The following is a 16,777-nucleotide window of genomic DNA, read 5'->3' as shown; positions in this document are numbered from 1 at the left end:
TCCTTGAGGTGGACCTGCCTGTGGCCCCACCTAGCTCCTCACCCCTTTGGGGGTTTCTCTCTTCCTTCTCCTCCCACACTTCACGTACTGCTTCATGTCCCTCAGTCAGTCTGCCTGTCTGTTCCTTTCTATAGCCCGGTCCCAGAGTGTGATGACTGGCTTGCCGATGGCGGCTTTTCACGCATCGTCCACCCCCAATCCATTGGAAAGGCCCATCAAGATGGGGTGGCTGAAGAAGCAGAGGTCCATCGTGAAGAACTGGCAGCAGCGGTACTTTGTGTTGAGGGCACAGTACCTCTACTACTACAAGGATGAAGAGGACACGAAGTCACAGGTACCATCCAGCCTTTTTGTCCTCAGGACTATGGCTTTCCCTCTCCTGGCATGGAGGAGGGTACTTAGTGACATGGTGGCCACTTAGAGTGTGTGTAAACCCACGGGAGCTTTCTTACTGGGACTAGACATGTATCTGTTTGGGAGGAGATTGCTTTTTTCATCTCACCATTTTCTAGGTGCGTAAACTGGGTTGCAAAGATGACAGTGTGATCCTCTGGGAAGCTCCAGGATAAGCACTGTGGCGTTTCCTAGATGTAGCTCAAAATTGAGGCTTGAAATGTGGTCACGATGATGGTGATGTGGAGAACTAGGCTCAGAGTGCATGTGTTTGGTTCAGGAGGATTGATTTTGGACTTCCGTTTATTTGTTTATTCATGAAATATGTCTTAAGCTTCTATTCTGTGTCAGACACTGTTCTAGGTACTTGAAAATAAACCAGTGAGTACGACAGATCAAAATCTTTGCCCTTGTGGAATTTAGACAATGGGGCAAAGATAGAAGGTCAACATAATATATAAGGAAAGAAAATATAGGTAGAAAAAGATTAGTTCTACGAAGGAAAAATAGAATGAGTTAAGGGTGATCAAGAGTTTGGGGAAAGTGTTAGAATTTTAAATAGAATGTTCAGAGTAGACCTCAGGGAGAGGGTGACATTCGAGCAAAGTCTAAGGAGAGGGAAATAACCACGCAGACAGTAATCTGGGGAAAAAGCATTCCAGGCAGAGGGAACAGCCAGCTCAAAGCCCCAGAAGTGGAGCGTGGCTGGAGTGTTCGAGGAAGAGCAAAGAGGTCAGTGTGGGTAAAGCAGGGCTAGTGAATGAGCGAATAAGAGAGGATGAGGTCAGAGGAGAGAGAGCAGGGACATGGGTTGGGGGAAGCAGATTGCAAAGGGCATTATAGGCCATTGTAAGGACTGAGGGCAACAAGGAGCCATTATGGGATTTTGAACAGAGAGGTGGCATTTTGGGGTTTATGCTGTAAAAGATTGGCTCTGAATGCTGTGTTCAAAAATAGACTTTGGGCCAAGGTGGGAGAGGGGCGTGCAAGGGTAAACTAGGTAAGAGGTTATGGTATTTAGAGTCTCAGGGGTATTGTGGCTGGAGGAAAATGGCCTGACTTTGGATATACTTTGAAAGTAGAGCAAACAGAATTTCCTGATGAAGTGGCTGGGGCTATGAGAGAGAGCTTTGATCCTGAATCGTGGACCTAGGTCTCTCCTCCCCTTCCCATTGATTCTTCGTGGCCACTGTGGTAATGTGAGAGTGAAAGGCGGCACCATTAACAATTACTCTGGGACCCCAGGTGTAAACTAGATGCCCAGGGCAGCAAGTACAGCTGGTCACCCTACCTAGAGCTCATGTCTGTGGAGATGGAAAGGGGGGATTTCGTCAGAAGGGACTTATTAGGGAAGGCAACTCTGGTACCTTCTGGAGCCACAAAAAAGCCCCAAGAATGGTGAGAATAAAAAATGTGTGTATTGGGGAGTGGACGGGCAGGGTATGTAAAGAAATCAAATGGTCATTTTGGAAAAGTACCTCTCCCTTTAAGGGCGGGGTTGAGGGTCCGCAACCCTGTCAGCAGGCCTCTGGTTAACCAGGCCCTCAACCTGAGGGTTAGGAGCGTTCTAAGTGTCTCTGTCACCGTAGAGGCCGGGGAAGGCCACACAGACGCCACTGCAAATAGGGTTCTTGCCCAATGACCTGTGTGTGGTAAACAGACTTCCTTCTCTTCATGAACAGCCCAAACCTTACCAGAGCCAATCAGTTTTAGGCTCAGACAGTGGTGATTGGTGTATAAATATCTGAAGCAGGAAGTCTTCTTGTCTTCAGACAGCAAGGGAGATGGCAATAATGCATGGGCCATCCCAATCAATGGGAAGTACAGCTTGGTGGTATTTGCTTCCATGAGGCCTAGAGGGTGAGAGGTATGTTACATCAAAGCTTGGGTTCTTTTTCTAGCTCTGCCATTGTCTGGCCATGTCATTATATAATTTTTCTGGACCTTTCACTCTTCCTCTGTAAAATGAGACAAGAATATCTGTCCGCATTTGTCACAGGCTGAAACCATATGATGCCTGTGTGAAAAACTGCTTTGTAAAAGGATAAGCTGGTTTTGTCAAAGGAAAAAAATATTTGAAGATCCTAGCTTCTCCCCCGTAACTCCTGGAAGGAGGAAACCCAAAGTCTTCCCAGGAGTAAATTAATCTCCACTGTACCACCAGGGCTCCAATCTGGCATAATCAAGTAAATTAAAGCTTCTTCTAGGATGGCAGGGATGGTTTATTTATTTATTTATTTTTTTGAAATCTATTAATATACTAAGTACATCAGATCAACAGATTGAGATCAACAGGTCAAATGGAAAACCCACACAATCCCTCAATAGATGGCTGAAACAGCATTTGATAAAATTCAACACTCAGACTTTTAGGAATAAAATGGTAGTTTCTTAGAGTAAGTTTGTTTGCTGATACAGTGATATTTATATTTTGATTACAAAAACTATGCATGTGCCTGATAGAAAATTTGGATGATGGAGAAAAGCAGAGTAGAAAATAAAAATGGTGCACAATCTCACAGCAAGAAATAGCCACTGAAATCATCACCTTTTCCAGTCTTTTTCCTATATAAATATACAAAATTGTTACAAAATTATGGCAAGTACAAATTTAGTATTATAATATTATTTAATTAAAAATTAATATATCATGAATATTGTTCCTTTTTATGAAATATTCTTCTACAATGTGATTCTGAATGATGGAAAAATAATCCATTTAACAAGTGTTCTGTTACTGGGATTTTAGGATGATGCTCACGTATTTTTATTACCAACAAGAATCCTTGTAGAATTTTCCCACTGCCATAATGATTTCACTGAGATAAAGGAAAAATCTATTTACAATAAAGTTTTATCATTATGTTATCGCTTAACACTGTTTTGGGACTGCTAGACATTGCAAATGTCTAGAAATAAAATGAAACTTTTAATGATGATCTAAATTCCTGAAAAAAAAAAAACAAGGGCACATTTCCTTATCACATTTCAGTGTTCATAATTCTGTATAAAAATTATGTAAATGTGAAAAATGAATTCATAAAAATACTAGAAGAAAATATAATTATTTGCATAATGTTTGGGAGGCAGACTTTTTTTTTTTATAATTTTTATTGTGCTTTAAGTGAAAGTTTACAAATCAAGTCAGTCTCTCACACAAAAACCCACATACACCTTGCTACACACTCCCAATTACCCTCCCCGTAATGAGACAGTCTGCTCTCTCCCTCCACTCTCTCTTTTCATGTCCATTTGGTCAGCTTCTAACCCCCTTCACCCTCTCATCTCCCCTCCAGGCAGGAGATCCCAACATAGTCTCAAGTGTCCACCTGATCCAAGAAGCTCACTCCTCACCAGCATCCCTCTCCAACCCATTGTCCAGTCCAATCCATGTCTGAAGAGTTGGCTTTGGGAATGGTTCCTGCCCTGGGCCAACAGAAGGTCTGGGGGCCATGACCACCAGGGTCCTTCTAGTCTCAGCCAGACCATTAAGTCTGGTCTTATAATTTGGGGTCTGCATCCCACTGCTCTCCTGCTCCCTCAGGGGTTCTCTGTTGTGTTCCCTGTCAGGGCAGTCATTGGTTATAGCCAGGCACCATCTAGTTCTTCTGGTCTCAGGATGATGTAGTCTCTGGTTCATGTGGCCCTTTCTGTCTCTTGGGCTCGTAATCACCTTGTGTCCTTGGTGTTCATCATTCTCCTTTGCTCCAGGTGGGTTGAGACCAATTGATGCATCTTAGATGGCCGCTTGCTAGTGTTTAAGACCCCAGACACCACTCTTCAAAGTGGGATGCAGAATGTTTTCTTAATAGATTTTATTATGCCAATTGACTTAGATGTCCCCTGAAACCATGGTACCCAGACCCCTGGCCCTGCTACACTGGCCTTCGAAGCATTCAGTTTATTCAGGAAACTTCTTTGCTTTTTGTTTAGTCCAGTTGTGCTGACCTCCCCTGTATTGTGTGCTGTCTTTCCCTTCACCTAAAGTAGTTCTTATCTACTAATTAGTGAATGCCCCTCTCCCACTCTCCCTCCCTCTCCCTTCTCGTAACCATGAAAGAATGTTTTCTTCTCAGTTTAAACTATTTCTCAAGTTCTTGTAATAGTGGCCTTATACAATATTTGTCCTTTTGCAACTGACTAATTTCACTCAGCATAATGCCTTCCAGGTTCCTCCATGTTCTGAAATATTTCACAGATTCCTCACTGTTCTTTATCAGTGTGTAGTATTCCATTGTGTGAATATAACATAATTTATTTATCCATTCATCCATTGATGGGCACCTTGGTTGCTTCCATGTTTTTGCTATTGTAAACAGTGCTGCAGTAAACATGGGTGTGCGTATGTCTGTTCATGTAAAGGCTCTTATTTCTCTAGGATATATTCCAAGGAGTGGGATTGCTGGCTCTTATGGTAGTTCTATTTCTAGCTTTTTAAGGAAGCGCCAAATCGATTTCCAAAGTGGTTGTACCATTTGACATTCCCACGAGCAGTGTAGAAGTGTTCCAATCTCTCCATAGCCTTTCCAACATTTATTATCTCGTGTTTTTTGGATTAATGCCAGCCTCGTTGGAGTGAGATGAACTCTCATTGTAGTTTTGATCTGCATTTCTCTAATGGCTAATGATCATGAACATTTCCTCATATATCTGTTAGCTACCTGAATGTCTTCTTTAGTGAAGTGTCTGTTCATATCTTTTGCCTGTTTTTTAATTGGGTTATTCGTCTTTTTGCAGTTCAGTTTTTGCAGTATCATGTAGATTTTAGAGACCAAGCGCTGATTAGAAACGTCATAGCTAAAAACTTATTCCCAGTCTGCAGGTAGTCCTTTTACTCTTTTGGTGAAGTCTTTGGATGAGCATAGGTGTTTGATATTTAGGCGGTCCCAGGTATCTAGTTTTTCTTCTGCATTCTTTATAATGTTTTGTATACTGTTTCTGCCATGTATTAGGGCTCCTAACGTTGTCCCTATTTTTTCTTCCATGATCTTTATCGTTTTAGGTTTTATATTTAGGTCTTTGATCTATTTTGAGTTAGTTTTTGTGCATGGAGTAAGGTGTGGGTCTTGTTTCATTTTTTTGCAGATGGATATCCAGTTATTCTAGCACCATTTGTTAAAAAGACTGTCTTTTTCCCATTTAACTGTTTTGGGCCCTTTGTCAAATATCAACTGCTCATATGTGGATGGATTTATGTCTGGATTCTCAATCCTGTTCTATTGGTCCATGTATCTGTTGTACCAGTACCAGGCTGTTTTGACTACTGTGGCGGTATAATAGGTTCTAAAATCAGGTAAAGTAAGGCCTCCCACTTTGTTCTTCTTTTTCAGTAATGCCTTATTTATCCAGGGCCTCTTTCCCTTCCATATGAAATTGGTGATTTGTTTCTCCATCTCATTAAAGAATGTCCTTGGGATTTGGATTGGAATTGCATTAAATGCATAGATCGCTTTTGGTAGAATAGAATTGAGCAAGTAGAAGCTAGAATTTCTGAACTCGAAGATAAATCACTTGGCACTAATATATTTGAAGAAAAATCATATAAAAGAATTTTAAAAAATGAAGAAGCCTTAAGAATCATGTGGGAATAACCTACGAGTGATTCAGGTCCAGTAACTCCTCTCCACTTCTGAACAGCCTCTTCCTCTCCCTGCCCCTCAGTTCATTGTCTAAGCTTACCTTTGATGCTCAGGGCTCCCAGCTTGTCACAAATATACTCGTTTCACTTGTTTTTTTGGGTCTTTGTTGTAAAGAGGGCTCGATGGAAGCGTCTGTCTATTCCACCATCTTGGCTCTGCCTCGCTCTGCTCGAGGCAGACTTTTTTAAGCACAGCAAAGACAGCACAAGAGAAAGACTTACTTGCATAAATAAAAATGTCTATAGCTCGAAAACCAAGTGGAACCATAAAGCAGAAAGGAAAAAATTGTATGTATATATAAGGAAATATTCTTAGTATTTAAAATATTCTTTCAAATTCATAAGAAAAGTCCAAATAACTCAATCAAAAAATGAGCAAATGGTACAAACAGAAGATTTACCAGAGGAATGTAATAGTCAATAAACATACATTAGAAAGTTCAATCTCAGTGATAATCAGGCATGCAATGTGAACTAATGAGACTCCACCACTGTGCCCTTATCAAACTTGAAAAGATTTTCTAAAAAATCTCAGTATTGGTGAGGACTGAACAGCAGGAATTCTCATGCACATCTGGAGGAAATCAAAATCAGTGCGACCTTTCTGGAGGATAACATGCCTTTTAAAAATACAAGCACTTGACCCTGCATTTCTAATTCTAGGAATTGAATGTAAATGGATGACTAAGATTTATGTAGATGATTAAATTTACCTATACAAATTTTCACCACAATGACATTTATGTTAATGATTTAAAAACAATGCCAGCTGTAGTGGCTATGATATGTTAGAATACGTTTCTGTATCTCTACAGTGGATTACATGGAAACCCTGGTGGCATAGTGGTTAAGTGCTATAGCCACTAACCAAGAGGTCAGCAGTTCGAATCCACCAGGCACCCCTTGGAAACTCTATGAGGCAGTTCTTCTCTGTCCCATAGGGTCGCTATGAGTTGGAATTGACTCCATGGCATTGGGTTTGGTTTTCTTGGTTTTTATAGTGGAACACAGTTCACCTATTGATTACAATACTCTAAATCAATACTTTTTGAAATGGAAAGATACCCACAATATTCTTGTTTTTATTATTGTCCACATAAAAGCAAATAACAACAGATGATGCTATACATAGTATCTCATTAAAAAAAATCATAAATAAGTATTTATGGAAAAAGTCTAGAAAGACTACATAGAGATGTTAGCTGCGGTTATCCCTGAGCACTGAGTCTACACACAATTTTTAATTTCCCTCTTTTTGTTTATTTTCTATACCAAAAACAACAGATAAAAAGCCTATTGCCACCAAGTCGATTCCGACTCACATCCACCATATAGGATGGAGTAGAACTGCCGTATAGGGTTTCCAAGGAGCTGCTGGTGGATTCGAACTGCCAACCTTTTGGTTAGCAGCTGATCTTACTTTATAAATTAAAAAGAATATATCTATAAAAACAACAGCAACATAGAAACACCCCAATAACCTTGGAACAATCGGGTGAAAGGGGCCCTCAGGTACACTGATGATGGGTTTGTAAGGTGATATGACATTTCTAGAAAGCCACTTGGCCAGATAAATCAAGAGCCAAAATAATGTCGTACCTTTAGATCCAGTGATTCTGGTTTTAAGAAGCTATCTAAAAGCAATAATAAGAAATATGCAGTGTTATTTATAGTGACAAACACTGGACCTAAAGTCCAACAAAGGAGAATGACTAAATAAATCATGGACCTCTATATGATGGGCTTTTGTGTATGTGTCTTGGGGAGCCTTGGGGATCTATAGAAATTGTCCTCGTGTCTTCGCTACAATGATGGTTTCAGACAATGCTAGCCTAGTCGGGTAGACAGCCTGTGCCGTTGTCTCACCTCCCTACTTTCCGTGAAGTTGCCACAGCTGGTCATCTGCCAGTGGTGTGCTGGTGAAAGTTTGACAACTGGGACTGTGGGCAAAGGAGGCTTGATTTGCAGCATTTGCCAATTCCTGTGGTGTAAATACTTCCCCTACGACTGATTCAGGCCACCAACATGACATCATTGAATGTAGAATTGAGAAAAGATATGCAATAGTTCAACAGTATATAGTATTTCCACCACACAGAGAGAAGAGGAGTAAAAAACAAGGGTAGAAATAATAGTACGATGTAGCGAAATAATGAGGAAGTGATATAGTTTACGTGTTATTACCTTTGTTTTTAATATAAAACATTTCACTGTAAGTTAATGTAATTTAACTTTTAATAGTGGCTGTGTTTAGCAACTGGCTCACAAAGTTCCTGAAAATGTAACCATCAGTTATTGTGAGCCAAACAGGCTGTAGCACACCACAGCCACTGCAATCTCCCCTGCTTCATGGCTGTAGGACGTGTGGCCTTCGGCATCAAACTCCTCCTACCCCTCCTTCCATTTTTACACAGTTGTTGTTATTGTCGTTAGGTGCCCTTGAGTTGGTTCTGACTCATAGAGGCCCTATGTACAACAGAACAAAACACTGCCCAGTCCTGCACCATTTTTGCAATTGTTGCTATGTTTGAGCCCATTGTTGCAGCCACTGTGTTCAGACCATCTCACTGAGGGTCTTCCTCTTTTTAGCTGACCCTCTACCTTACGAAGCATGATGCCCTTCTCCAGGGACTGGTCCCTCCTGATAACGTGTCCAAATTGCGTACGATGAAGTCTCACCACCCTCCCACCTAAGGAACATTCTGGCTGTACTTCTTCCAAGACAGATTTATTCGCTCTTCTGTACTCCATGGTATATTCAGTATTCTTCGCCAACACCATAATTCAAACATATCCGTTCTTCCGTGGTCTTCCTTATTCATTGTCCAGCTTTCATTATGCATGTGAGGAGACTGAAAATACCATGACTTGGGTCAGGTGCACCTTAGTTCTCAGAGCAGCATGTTTACTTTTTAACATTTTAAAGAGGTCTTTTGCAATAGATTTGCCCAGTGCGATATGTCATTTGATTTCTTCACTGCTACTTCCACAGGGGTTGATTGTGGATCCAAGTAAAATGAAATCATTGACAACTTCAGTATTTTCACTGTTTATCATGATATTGCTTGTTGGTTCACTTGTGAGAATTTTTGTTTTCTTTATGTTGAAGTGTAATCCATACAGAAGGCTGTATGTAGTATTTGATCTTCATTAGTATGTGCTTCAAGTCCTCTTCACTTTCAGCAAGTAAGGTTATATCATTCGCATATGGCCGGTTGTTAATGAGTCTTCCTCCAGGACTGATGCCTCATTCTTCATATAGTCCAGCTTTTCAGATTATTTGCTCAGCATGCAATTGAATAAGTATGGTGAAAGATACAACCCTGACACACACCTTTCCTGACTTTAAACCACACAATATTCCCTTTTCTGTTCAAAGAGCTGCCTCTTGGTCTATGTACAGGTTCCTCATGAGCACAATTAAGTGTTCTGGAATTCCTATTCTTCAAAATGTTACCTATAACTTGTTATAATCCACACAAATGCCTTTTCATAGTCAATAAAACACAGGTAAACATCTCTCTGGTATTCTCTAATTTCAACCATGATCTATCTGACATCAGCAATGATACCCTTCATTCCACATCCTCCTGTGAATCATGCTTGAATTCCTGGTAGCTCCCTGTTGATGCACTGGTGCAACTATTTTTGAATTATCTCCAGCAAAATTTTACTTCGGTGTGATATTAATGGTATTGTTCAATAATTTTCACATTCTGTTGGATCACTTTCTTTTGGAATGGGCACAAATATGGATCACTTCCATTCGGGTGGCTGGGTAGATGTCTTCCAAATTTCTTGGCATAGATGAGTGAGCGCTTCCAATGTTGCATTCATTTGTTGAAGCATCTCAGTTGGTATTCTGTCAACTCCCTGAGCCTTGTTTTTTGCCAGTGCCCTCAGTTTGAACTTCTTACTTCATTATCATCGATTCTTGATCATACGCTACCTCCTGAAATGGTTGAACATTGACCAGTTCTTCTTGGTACAGTGACTCAGTGTATTTCCTACCATCTTCTTTTGATGCTTCCTGTGTTGTTCAATATTTTCCCCCATGTGATCCTTCGATACTGCAACTCGAGGGTTGAATTTTTTTCTTCAATTCTTTCAGCTTGAGAAAGTTCTTCCCTTTTGGTTTTCTGACTCCAGGTCTTTGCACGTTTCTTAATAATATTTTACTTTGCCTTCTTGAGCTGCCCTTTAAGTCTTCTGTTCAGCTCTTTTACTTTATCATTTCTTCTGTTGACTTCAGCTACTCGACATTCAAGAGCAGCTTTCAGAGTCTGTTCTGACATCCAGTTTGGTCTTTTCTTTCTTTCCTGTCTTTTTAATGACCTTTTGCTTTCTTCGTGTGTGATGTCCTTGATATCATCCCACAACTTGCCTGGTCTTCGGTCCTTGGTGTACAGCATATGAAATCTATACTTGAATGGTCTCTAAATTCAGGTGGGATGTGTTCAAGGTTGTACTTTGGGACTCATGGACTTGTTTTAATTTTCTTCAGCTTCACCTTGAACTTGCATGAGTAATTGGTAGCCTGTTACACGTTCAGCCCCTATCCTTGTTCTGACTGATGATATTGAGCGTTTCCATCATCTCTTTCCACAGATGTAGTCAATTTGTTTCCTGTGTATTTCATCTGTCAAGGTTCAGATGTATAGTCACTGTTTTTGTTGTTGAAAAAAGATATTTCCGAGGAATTGGCCTTGCAAAATTGTGTAATGCAAACTTCGTGTCATTTTTATCACCAAGACCATATTTTTCAACTGCTGATCCTTCTTCTTTGTTCCCAACTTTTGCATGCCAATTACCAGTAATTATCAGTGCATCTTGACTGCATGTTTGATCAGTTTCAAACTGTAGAAGTTGGTAAAAATCTTCAATTTCTTTATCTTTGGCCTTAGTGGTTTGTCTGTAAAATTTGAGTAATGTAGTCATGTGTCATTTCATGGCCACAATAAGTTCTGTGAAAAAGGAGATAATGCTCTCAGGGAACATTTAACTCAATTGGCATAACAGAGTTTATAAAGAAAATGTTCTATGTTCTACTTCGGTGAGTAGCGTCTGGGGTCTTAAAAGCCTGTGAGCAGCCATCTAGGACACTCCACTGGTCTCACCCCTTCAGGAGCAAGGAATAATGAAGAAAACTACAGACACAAGGGAAACATTAGTCCAAAGGACTAATGGACCACATCTACCACGGCCTCCACCAGACTGAGTCCAGTACAACTAGATGGTACCTGGTTACCACCCCTGACTGCTCTGACCAGGATCACAATAGAGGGTCCCAGACAGAACTGGAGAAAAATGTAGAACAAAATTCAAACTCAAAAACAAAGACCGGACTTTGTGGCCTAAAAGAGGTTTGAGAAACCCTGAAAGTATGGACCCTGGACACACTTTCAGCTCGGTAATGAGACCACTTCTGAGGTTCACCCTTCAGCCAAAGATTGAACAGGGCCGTGGAACAAAACAAGACTAAAGGGGCACACCAGCCCTGGGGCAGGGACTGGAAAACAGGAGGGAACAGGAAAGCTGGTAATAGGGAACCCAGGGTTGAGAAGGGAGAGTGTTGACATGTCGTGGGGTTGTTAACCAATCTCATACAATAATGTGTGTACTAACTGTTTGATGAGAAACTAGTTTGTTCTGTAAACCTTCATCTGAAGTCCAATTAAAAAAAAAGATAATACAATTTGGACATTGTGCAAACACCATATTATATACAGGCAGTTCCCCTACAATCCATAGTTAGGAACCATTCCCAGTAAAGCCTATTATATTAAAATCTTATGGGAGCTCCCAGGACAAAGCCCGAGATAGAGCTGTATCCACTGGATACAGGAGGCTGGCCTTGCTGGGTATGCAGAGTCGGTCCGGGCCCGTGCCTGCGGTCAGATCAGAACTTTGCGCTTGTCAGGGTACAGGGCGGGGGTGCACGGGGACGGTGGTGAGAAGAAATGGTCTTGGGGACCAGGTAGGGAGAGGGTGTGCAGGTGCAGGGAGCACAGCTGGTGGTTTTGGTCCTGGATGCTGCTGCCCTGTTGGTGCGACTGCTTCCTGATCATGCCCGGTCACCGCCTGGAGCCTGGAGCTTGTGAGCACCCGGTCTGTGGTAGAAGTGAAGGAGCCACAGCAGGTGCCACCTTGCTCTGGGAGTGTTAGGCTGCTGGGAGGGTTAATGAAGCCAGGATGAAGGTGAGGAGCTGGAGGTGCTTCTGCAATTGGGATGCTGCCTGGAGCCTCACTGATCATTCACTCTGGGGGTTTGGGGTCTTTAAAACCATTAAGGGGAAATAATTAACAAAAAGAGAGCCACTTTGCCTTTAAAAAAAAAAAAAAATGGGACCATAGGCATATGCGTTCAGACTTTGCCGGAACACATGTTAACATAGTGCATGACTATAGTTGTATTAACTTTCCTTCCTTGTAGGCATATGGATATTATCCTATCACCGACCTCGTTGTACTTTGGGGTAGGTCTTGAAATGTTCTTTTTGACAATGCATGTGATGCAGTTCCTCTTCAATTCACCATTCCCAGCATAGTAGGCCTTATGGTTGTCTGATTCAAAATGGCCGATACCAGTCCATTTCAACTCACTAACGCCTAGGACATTGATCTTCAAGTGTTCCATTTCATTTTTGATAACTTTCAATTTTCCTAGATTTACACTTTGCACATTCCACGTTCTAATTATTAATGGATGTTTGCAGCTGTTTCTTCTTATTTCGAGTCATGCCACATCACCAAATGAAGGTCCTGAAAGCTTTACTCTGGCCACATCATTAAGGACAACTCTACTTTGAGGAGGAAGTTCTTCCCCAGTCATATTTTGAATGTCTTCCAAACTGAAGGCTCATCTTCCAGCACTATATCAGACAATTCTTTACGCAGAGTCCACCCTAATCAACTTGGGAAGTGGGTGAAAGTGGCCATGGGCAATTTAGGCCTTTCCCTTTCTGGGACAATTCTTCCTTCCCCATCAGTGTCCTCACCCACAGCAAGTGGCATCTCTCTCGCTTTTCCCCCCTTTTCTTCTCTCCCACTTTCCTCTCTCCACTTATGATGTCCCAGGACCTCGTGCTCGACATGAGGAAAGGAACTGCTATTAGTCATTTATGCCTTGGTGTCAGTGAGTTTGACTCTGATTGTTTCTTCTTCCAGCAAGTAGGACTTGTATGTAAAGCCTTATTTGTAATTCCGGAATAACACCGACCCAAGTTTGAATCATGGTTTTCCTATTAACTAGCTTAGGGATCTTGGGTCAGTAATTACCCTCTGTGAGGATCACTTCCTCATCCTGACAATGGGGAAAATAGCCCTTTCCTTATAAAGGTCATGTGAAGATTAGTTATGATAATATATTTAAGGCATTTAGTACAGAGTCAGATACCTCATAACGGCTCAATAACGTGTATATGTGTGTGTGTACAGTATTTTATTTTTTACTATTTTCTGATTAGATACTTTTGGGTATTAAATGACAGTTGAAGGAGGTACTTAGGGGAATCAGGTGCTTCTGAAATTACACTTTCCTTCCCTTCCTACCAGTGTTCCCCTTCTGTCTACAAATAAGTTGGCCTTTGCTCTGGTGGCTCAATGTTTTTTGTTTTGTTTTGCTTTAGAATTATTTAAAAAATTGGGAATGAGAAAATATATTGGGCCAATGGTTTAAAGGCAGAGCCCATATTACATGCTAGGCAATGCATGAAGCTCTTTGGAAGTGTTTCCTAATTTAATACAATACTTGTGTGAAGTAGGGGTTATTATTCCCTTTTTATTATTATTATTATTTGTCGTGCTTTAAGTGAAGGTTTACAAATCAAGTCAGTCTTTCATACAAAAACTTATACCCACCTTGCTATGTACTTTTAGCTGCTTTTCCCCTGAGACAGCACACTCCTTCTCTCTACCCTGTATTCCCCGTGTCCATTCAACCAGCTCCTGTCACCCTCTGCCTTCTCATCTTCCCTTCAGACAGAGCTGCCCACATAGTCTCATGTGTCTACTTGATCCAAGAAGCTCACTCCTGACAAGTATCATTTTCTGTCTTATAGTCCAGTCCAATCCCTGTCTGAAGAGTTGGCTTCGGAATGGTTCCAGTCTTGGGCTGACAGAAGGTCTGGGGACCATGACCCCCGGGATCCCTCCAGTCTCAGTCAGACCATTAAGTCTGGTATTTTTATGAGAATTTGAGGTCTGGATCCCACTGTTTCTCCTGCTCCATCAGGGATTCTCTGTTGTGTTCCCTCTCAGGGAAGTCATCAGTGGTAGCTGGGCACCATCTAGTTCTTCTGCTCTCAGGCTGATGTAGTCTCTGGTTTATCCGTCCCTTGGGCTCGTATTTACCCTGTGTCTTTGGTGTTCTTCACTCTCCCTTGCTCCAGGTGGGTTGAGGCTAGCTGATACATCTTAGATGCCTGCTTGCTTGGTGGCTTAGTGTTTAAGTGCTCAGCTGCTAACCACGAGGTCAGCTGTTCAAACCCACCAGCAGCTCTGTGGGAGAAAAGACCTGGCAATCTGCTCCCGTAAAGATTATAGTCTAGGAAACCATGAGGCAGTTCTACTATGTCCTACAGGGTTGCTATGAGTTGGAATTAACTGAAGGCACACAACAACAATAACAACTCTGGTGCCATAGCTCACCCAAAGCAGTCTCATGGTCATTTTTTCTGTAGGCTTGATATTATTTGCTAAAGATGGCGAGGAACCTTCCAGGTGAATGTTATTTTTAAATAATAAAATCAGAGGAATGTAAAAAAATTGCAGATTTCCATTCGATTGACAGATTTCTCTTTCCTTTTCTCCTCCTCTCTTCCCCTGGTTTGGCAAATGTTTCAAATGTTGCAAACCAGGTCTCCTTTCTCCTTTCTCCTTTTCCTCCTTTGTCTTCCTCCTTATTTTTACTTTTTTTTCTCACTCAGTCCTAGGGATTTTTATTTGTAGACAGTCCTATTTCTTAGGGAAGAAGCATTTATTATTTCAGGCTCCTGAGTTGATCTTCTTCTGAGGTATCCTTACAACTCTTTTACCTTTATAGCTTTCTGTGTCGCTGATCCTCCTCACTCATACTTTGTTCTGGAATAAAGACACATGTGTTTACTCAGTTCAGAATCAGACACGCTGCCTTCTACAGCCAGGGAGATGTAAATTATGAGTAACTAAATTCTGTACAAATTAAGCTGTGTCACTTTGTGCAAATTGTTTAGACTCTTGGATTGTTGGTTTCCTCACCTGCAAAGTAGAAGTGACAATTCTGGCCATGCTCTTTATCTGAAGCTGTTGTATGTAATGGGGTGTAATGAGACATTGCACGTGAAAATGCGCAGTAAATGGTAAAGCACGGTGTATACACACGGTGGAGGTGACTTTTTTTCTGGTAATACATCAGTGTACAAGAGATTGTATATCCTACATGCATCATTCACCATTCCCAGCGTAGTAGACCTTCCATGAATCCACCGTCCTCTTCCCTACTTCTCAGGGGAGATTAAGTGGATCATCCCAACTGTAATGGCAAAGAGCACAGGTTTTTGACTCACTTTTGAGGTGAATTCCCTCTCTGCCACTTGCTAGCTCAATGACTTCAGGCAAATTACGGAAACTTCCTGAACCCTAGGGTCCTCATTTGTAGTGTGTGCATAATGATACTCTACTTGGAAGATTGCTGGAAGGACTAAATGATTAATGTGTTTAAGGTGGTGAGCAAAGGCCTGGCACCTAGAAAGTGCTGTTCAGTAGCTCCTGATGCTACTAATTACCCTGAGTCCTTAAATAACTATCTATGGTTCAGCCTTAACCACCCCCTCTGTCAGGCTAGCAGGTGGTATGGTTCACCCAGACCCACCATTGCTTTTACAAAGATCAGGTGTCTGTTTTGGCCATGAAGTCAAATCTCTGAAAAGTGGCAAAAGGCAAGCATTGGTGCTGACACCCTTTCAATTCATTCTCTTGCCAGGACCCAGTTCTTTTCTCTCCAGGCGCCTAGCTTTATTTAATCAAGATCCTGACCTAGTTATATGGCACATTAGGTCCATGTGACCACCCGTCTCTGGTGTCCACCTGGCCCTGACTTTCATAACTGCTTTATGGAAACTGCTTCCTGAGCCACCATCCACCACCATCTTATGTAGCTGACTACCATTAGCTCTTGGCCATCAGGCTCCTATCCATTGCCATCAAGTTGATCCTGACTTATGGTGACCATATAGGACAGAGTAGAACTGCTCTATATAGTTTCCAAGGCTGAAATATTTACAGAAGCAGACTGTCACATTTTTCTTGGATGGAGTGGCTGGTGGGTTTGAACTACTGGCCTTTCAGTTAGAAGCCCAGCACTTTTAACCACTGTGCCACCAGGGCTCCTTCCCATACTAATAAATGAAATTGATTAGATTATGTATCTTTGATCCATAAATGCTGGGTCATAATACAATACTGTGAAATTAGTGTTGAATAAAGCCTGCACAGGCTAATATAGAATCAAGTCCCAAACTCCTGTGTCTAGGTGATGTCTCAGGTACAACATTGTTTCAATAAAATATATGCAGGCAGTACACAAATAGATTTTTAATCATCTGGTGCCTTTTGAAAACCTTAAGATGTCTTGGTCTCTTGATCCTTACCCATTGCTGTCGAGTCCCCACAGCTGGCGGGTCAAACTGCCGCTCTTTCAGTTAGCAGCCAAGCTCTTAAACACTGCGCCACCAGGGCTCTTTTTCTTGATATTTAATTTCCCAATAT

General features: G+C 41.5%; 1 protein-coding gene across 6 annotated transcripts in view; it reads left to right on the top strand.

Annotated features, from left to right (window-relative positions):
* The window catches only part of ARHGAP25 (Rho GTPase activating protein 25), a 119,000-nt gene that overhangs the window by 51,410 nt on the left and 50,813 nt on the right, over window positions 1–16,777 (top strand). For 3 of the 6 annotated variants that reach the window (XM_049856407.1, XM_049856408.1, XM_049856412.1), the window contains exon 2: window positions 135–334. The exons of 2 other annotated variants lie outside the window; for them this stretch is intronic. In XM_049856407.1, coding sequence (XP_049712364.1) covers window positions 135–334 — 200 coding nt within the window. One more of the 6 variants, XM_049856411.1, reaches the window with a different exon arrangement.

The sequence above is a fragment of the Elephas maximus genome, chromosome 17 (genome assembly GCF_024166365.1).
Source record: "Elephas maximus indicus isolate mEleMax1 chromosome 17, mEleMax1 primary haplotype, whole genome shotgun sequence".
In the NCBI taxonomy this organism is placed as follows: domain Eukaryota; kingdom Metazoa; phylum Chordata; class Mammalia; order Proboscidea; family Elephantidae; genus Elephas; species Elephas maximus.
Note: the sequence above shows the minus strand (reverse complement) of the source record. Positions and strands in the feature narration are given on the sequence as shown.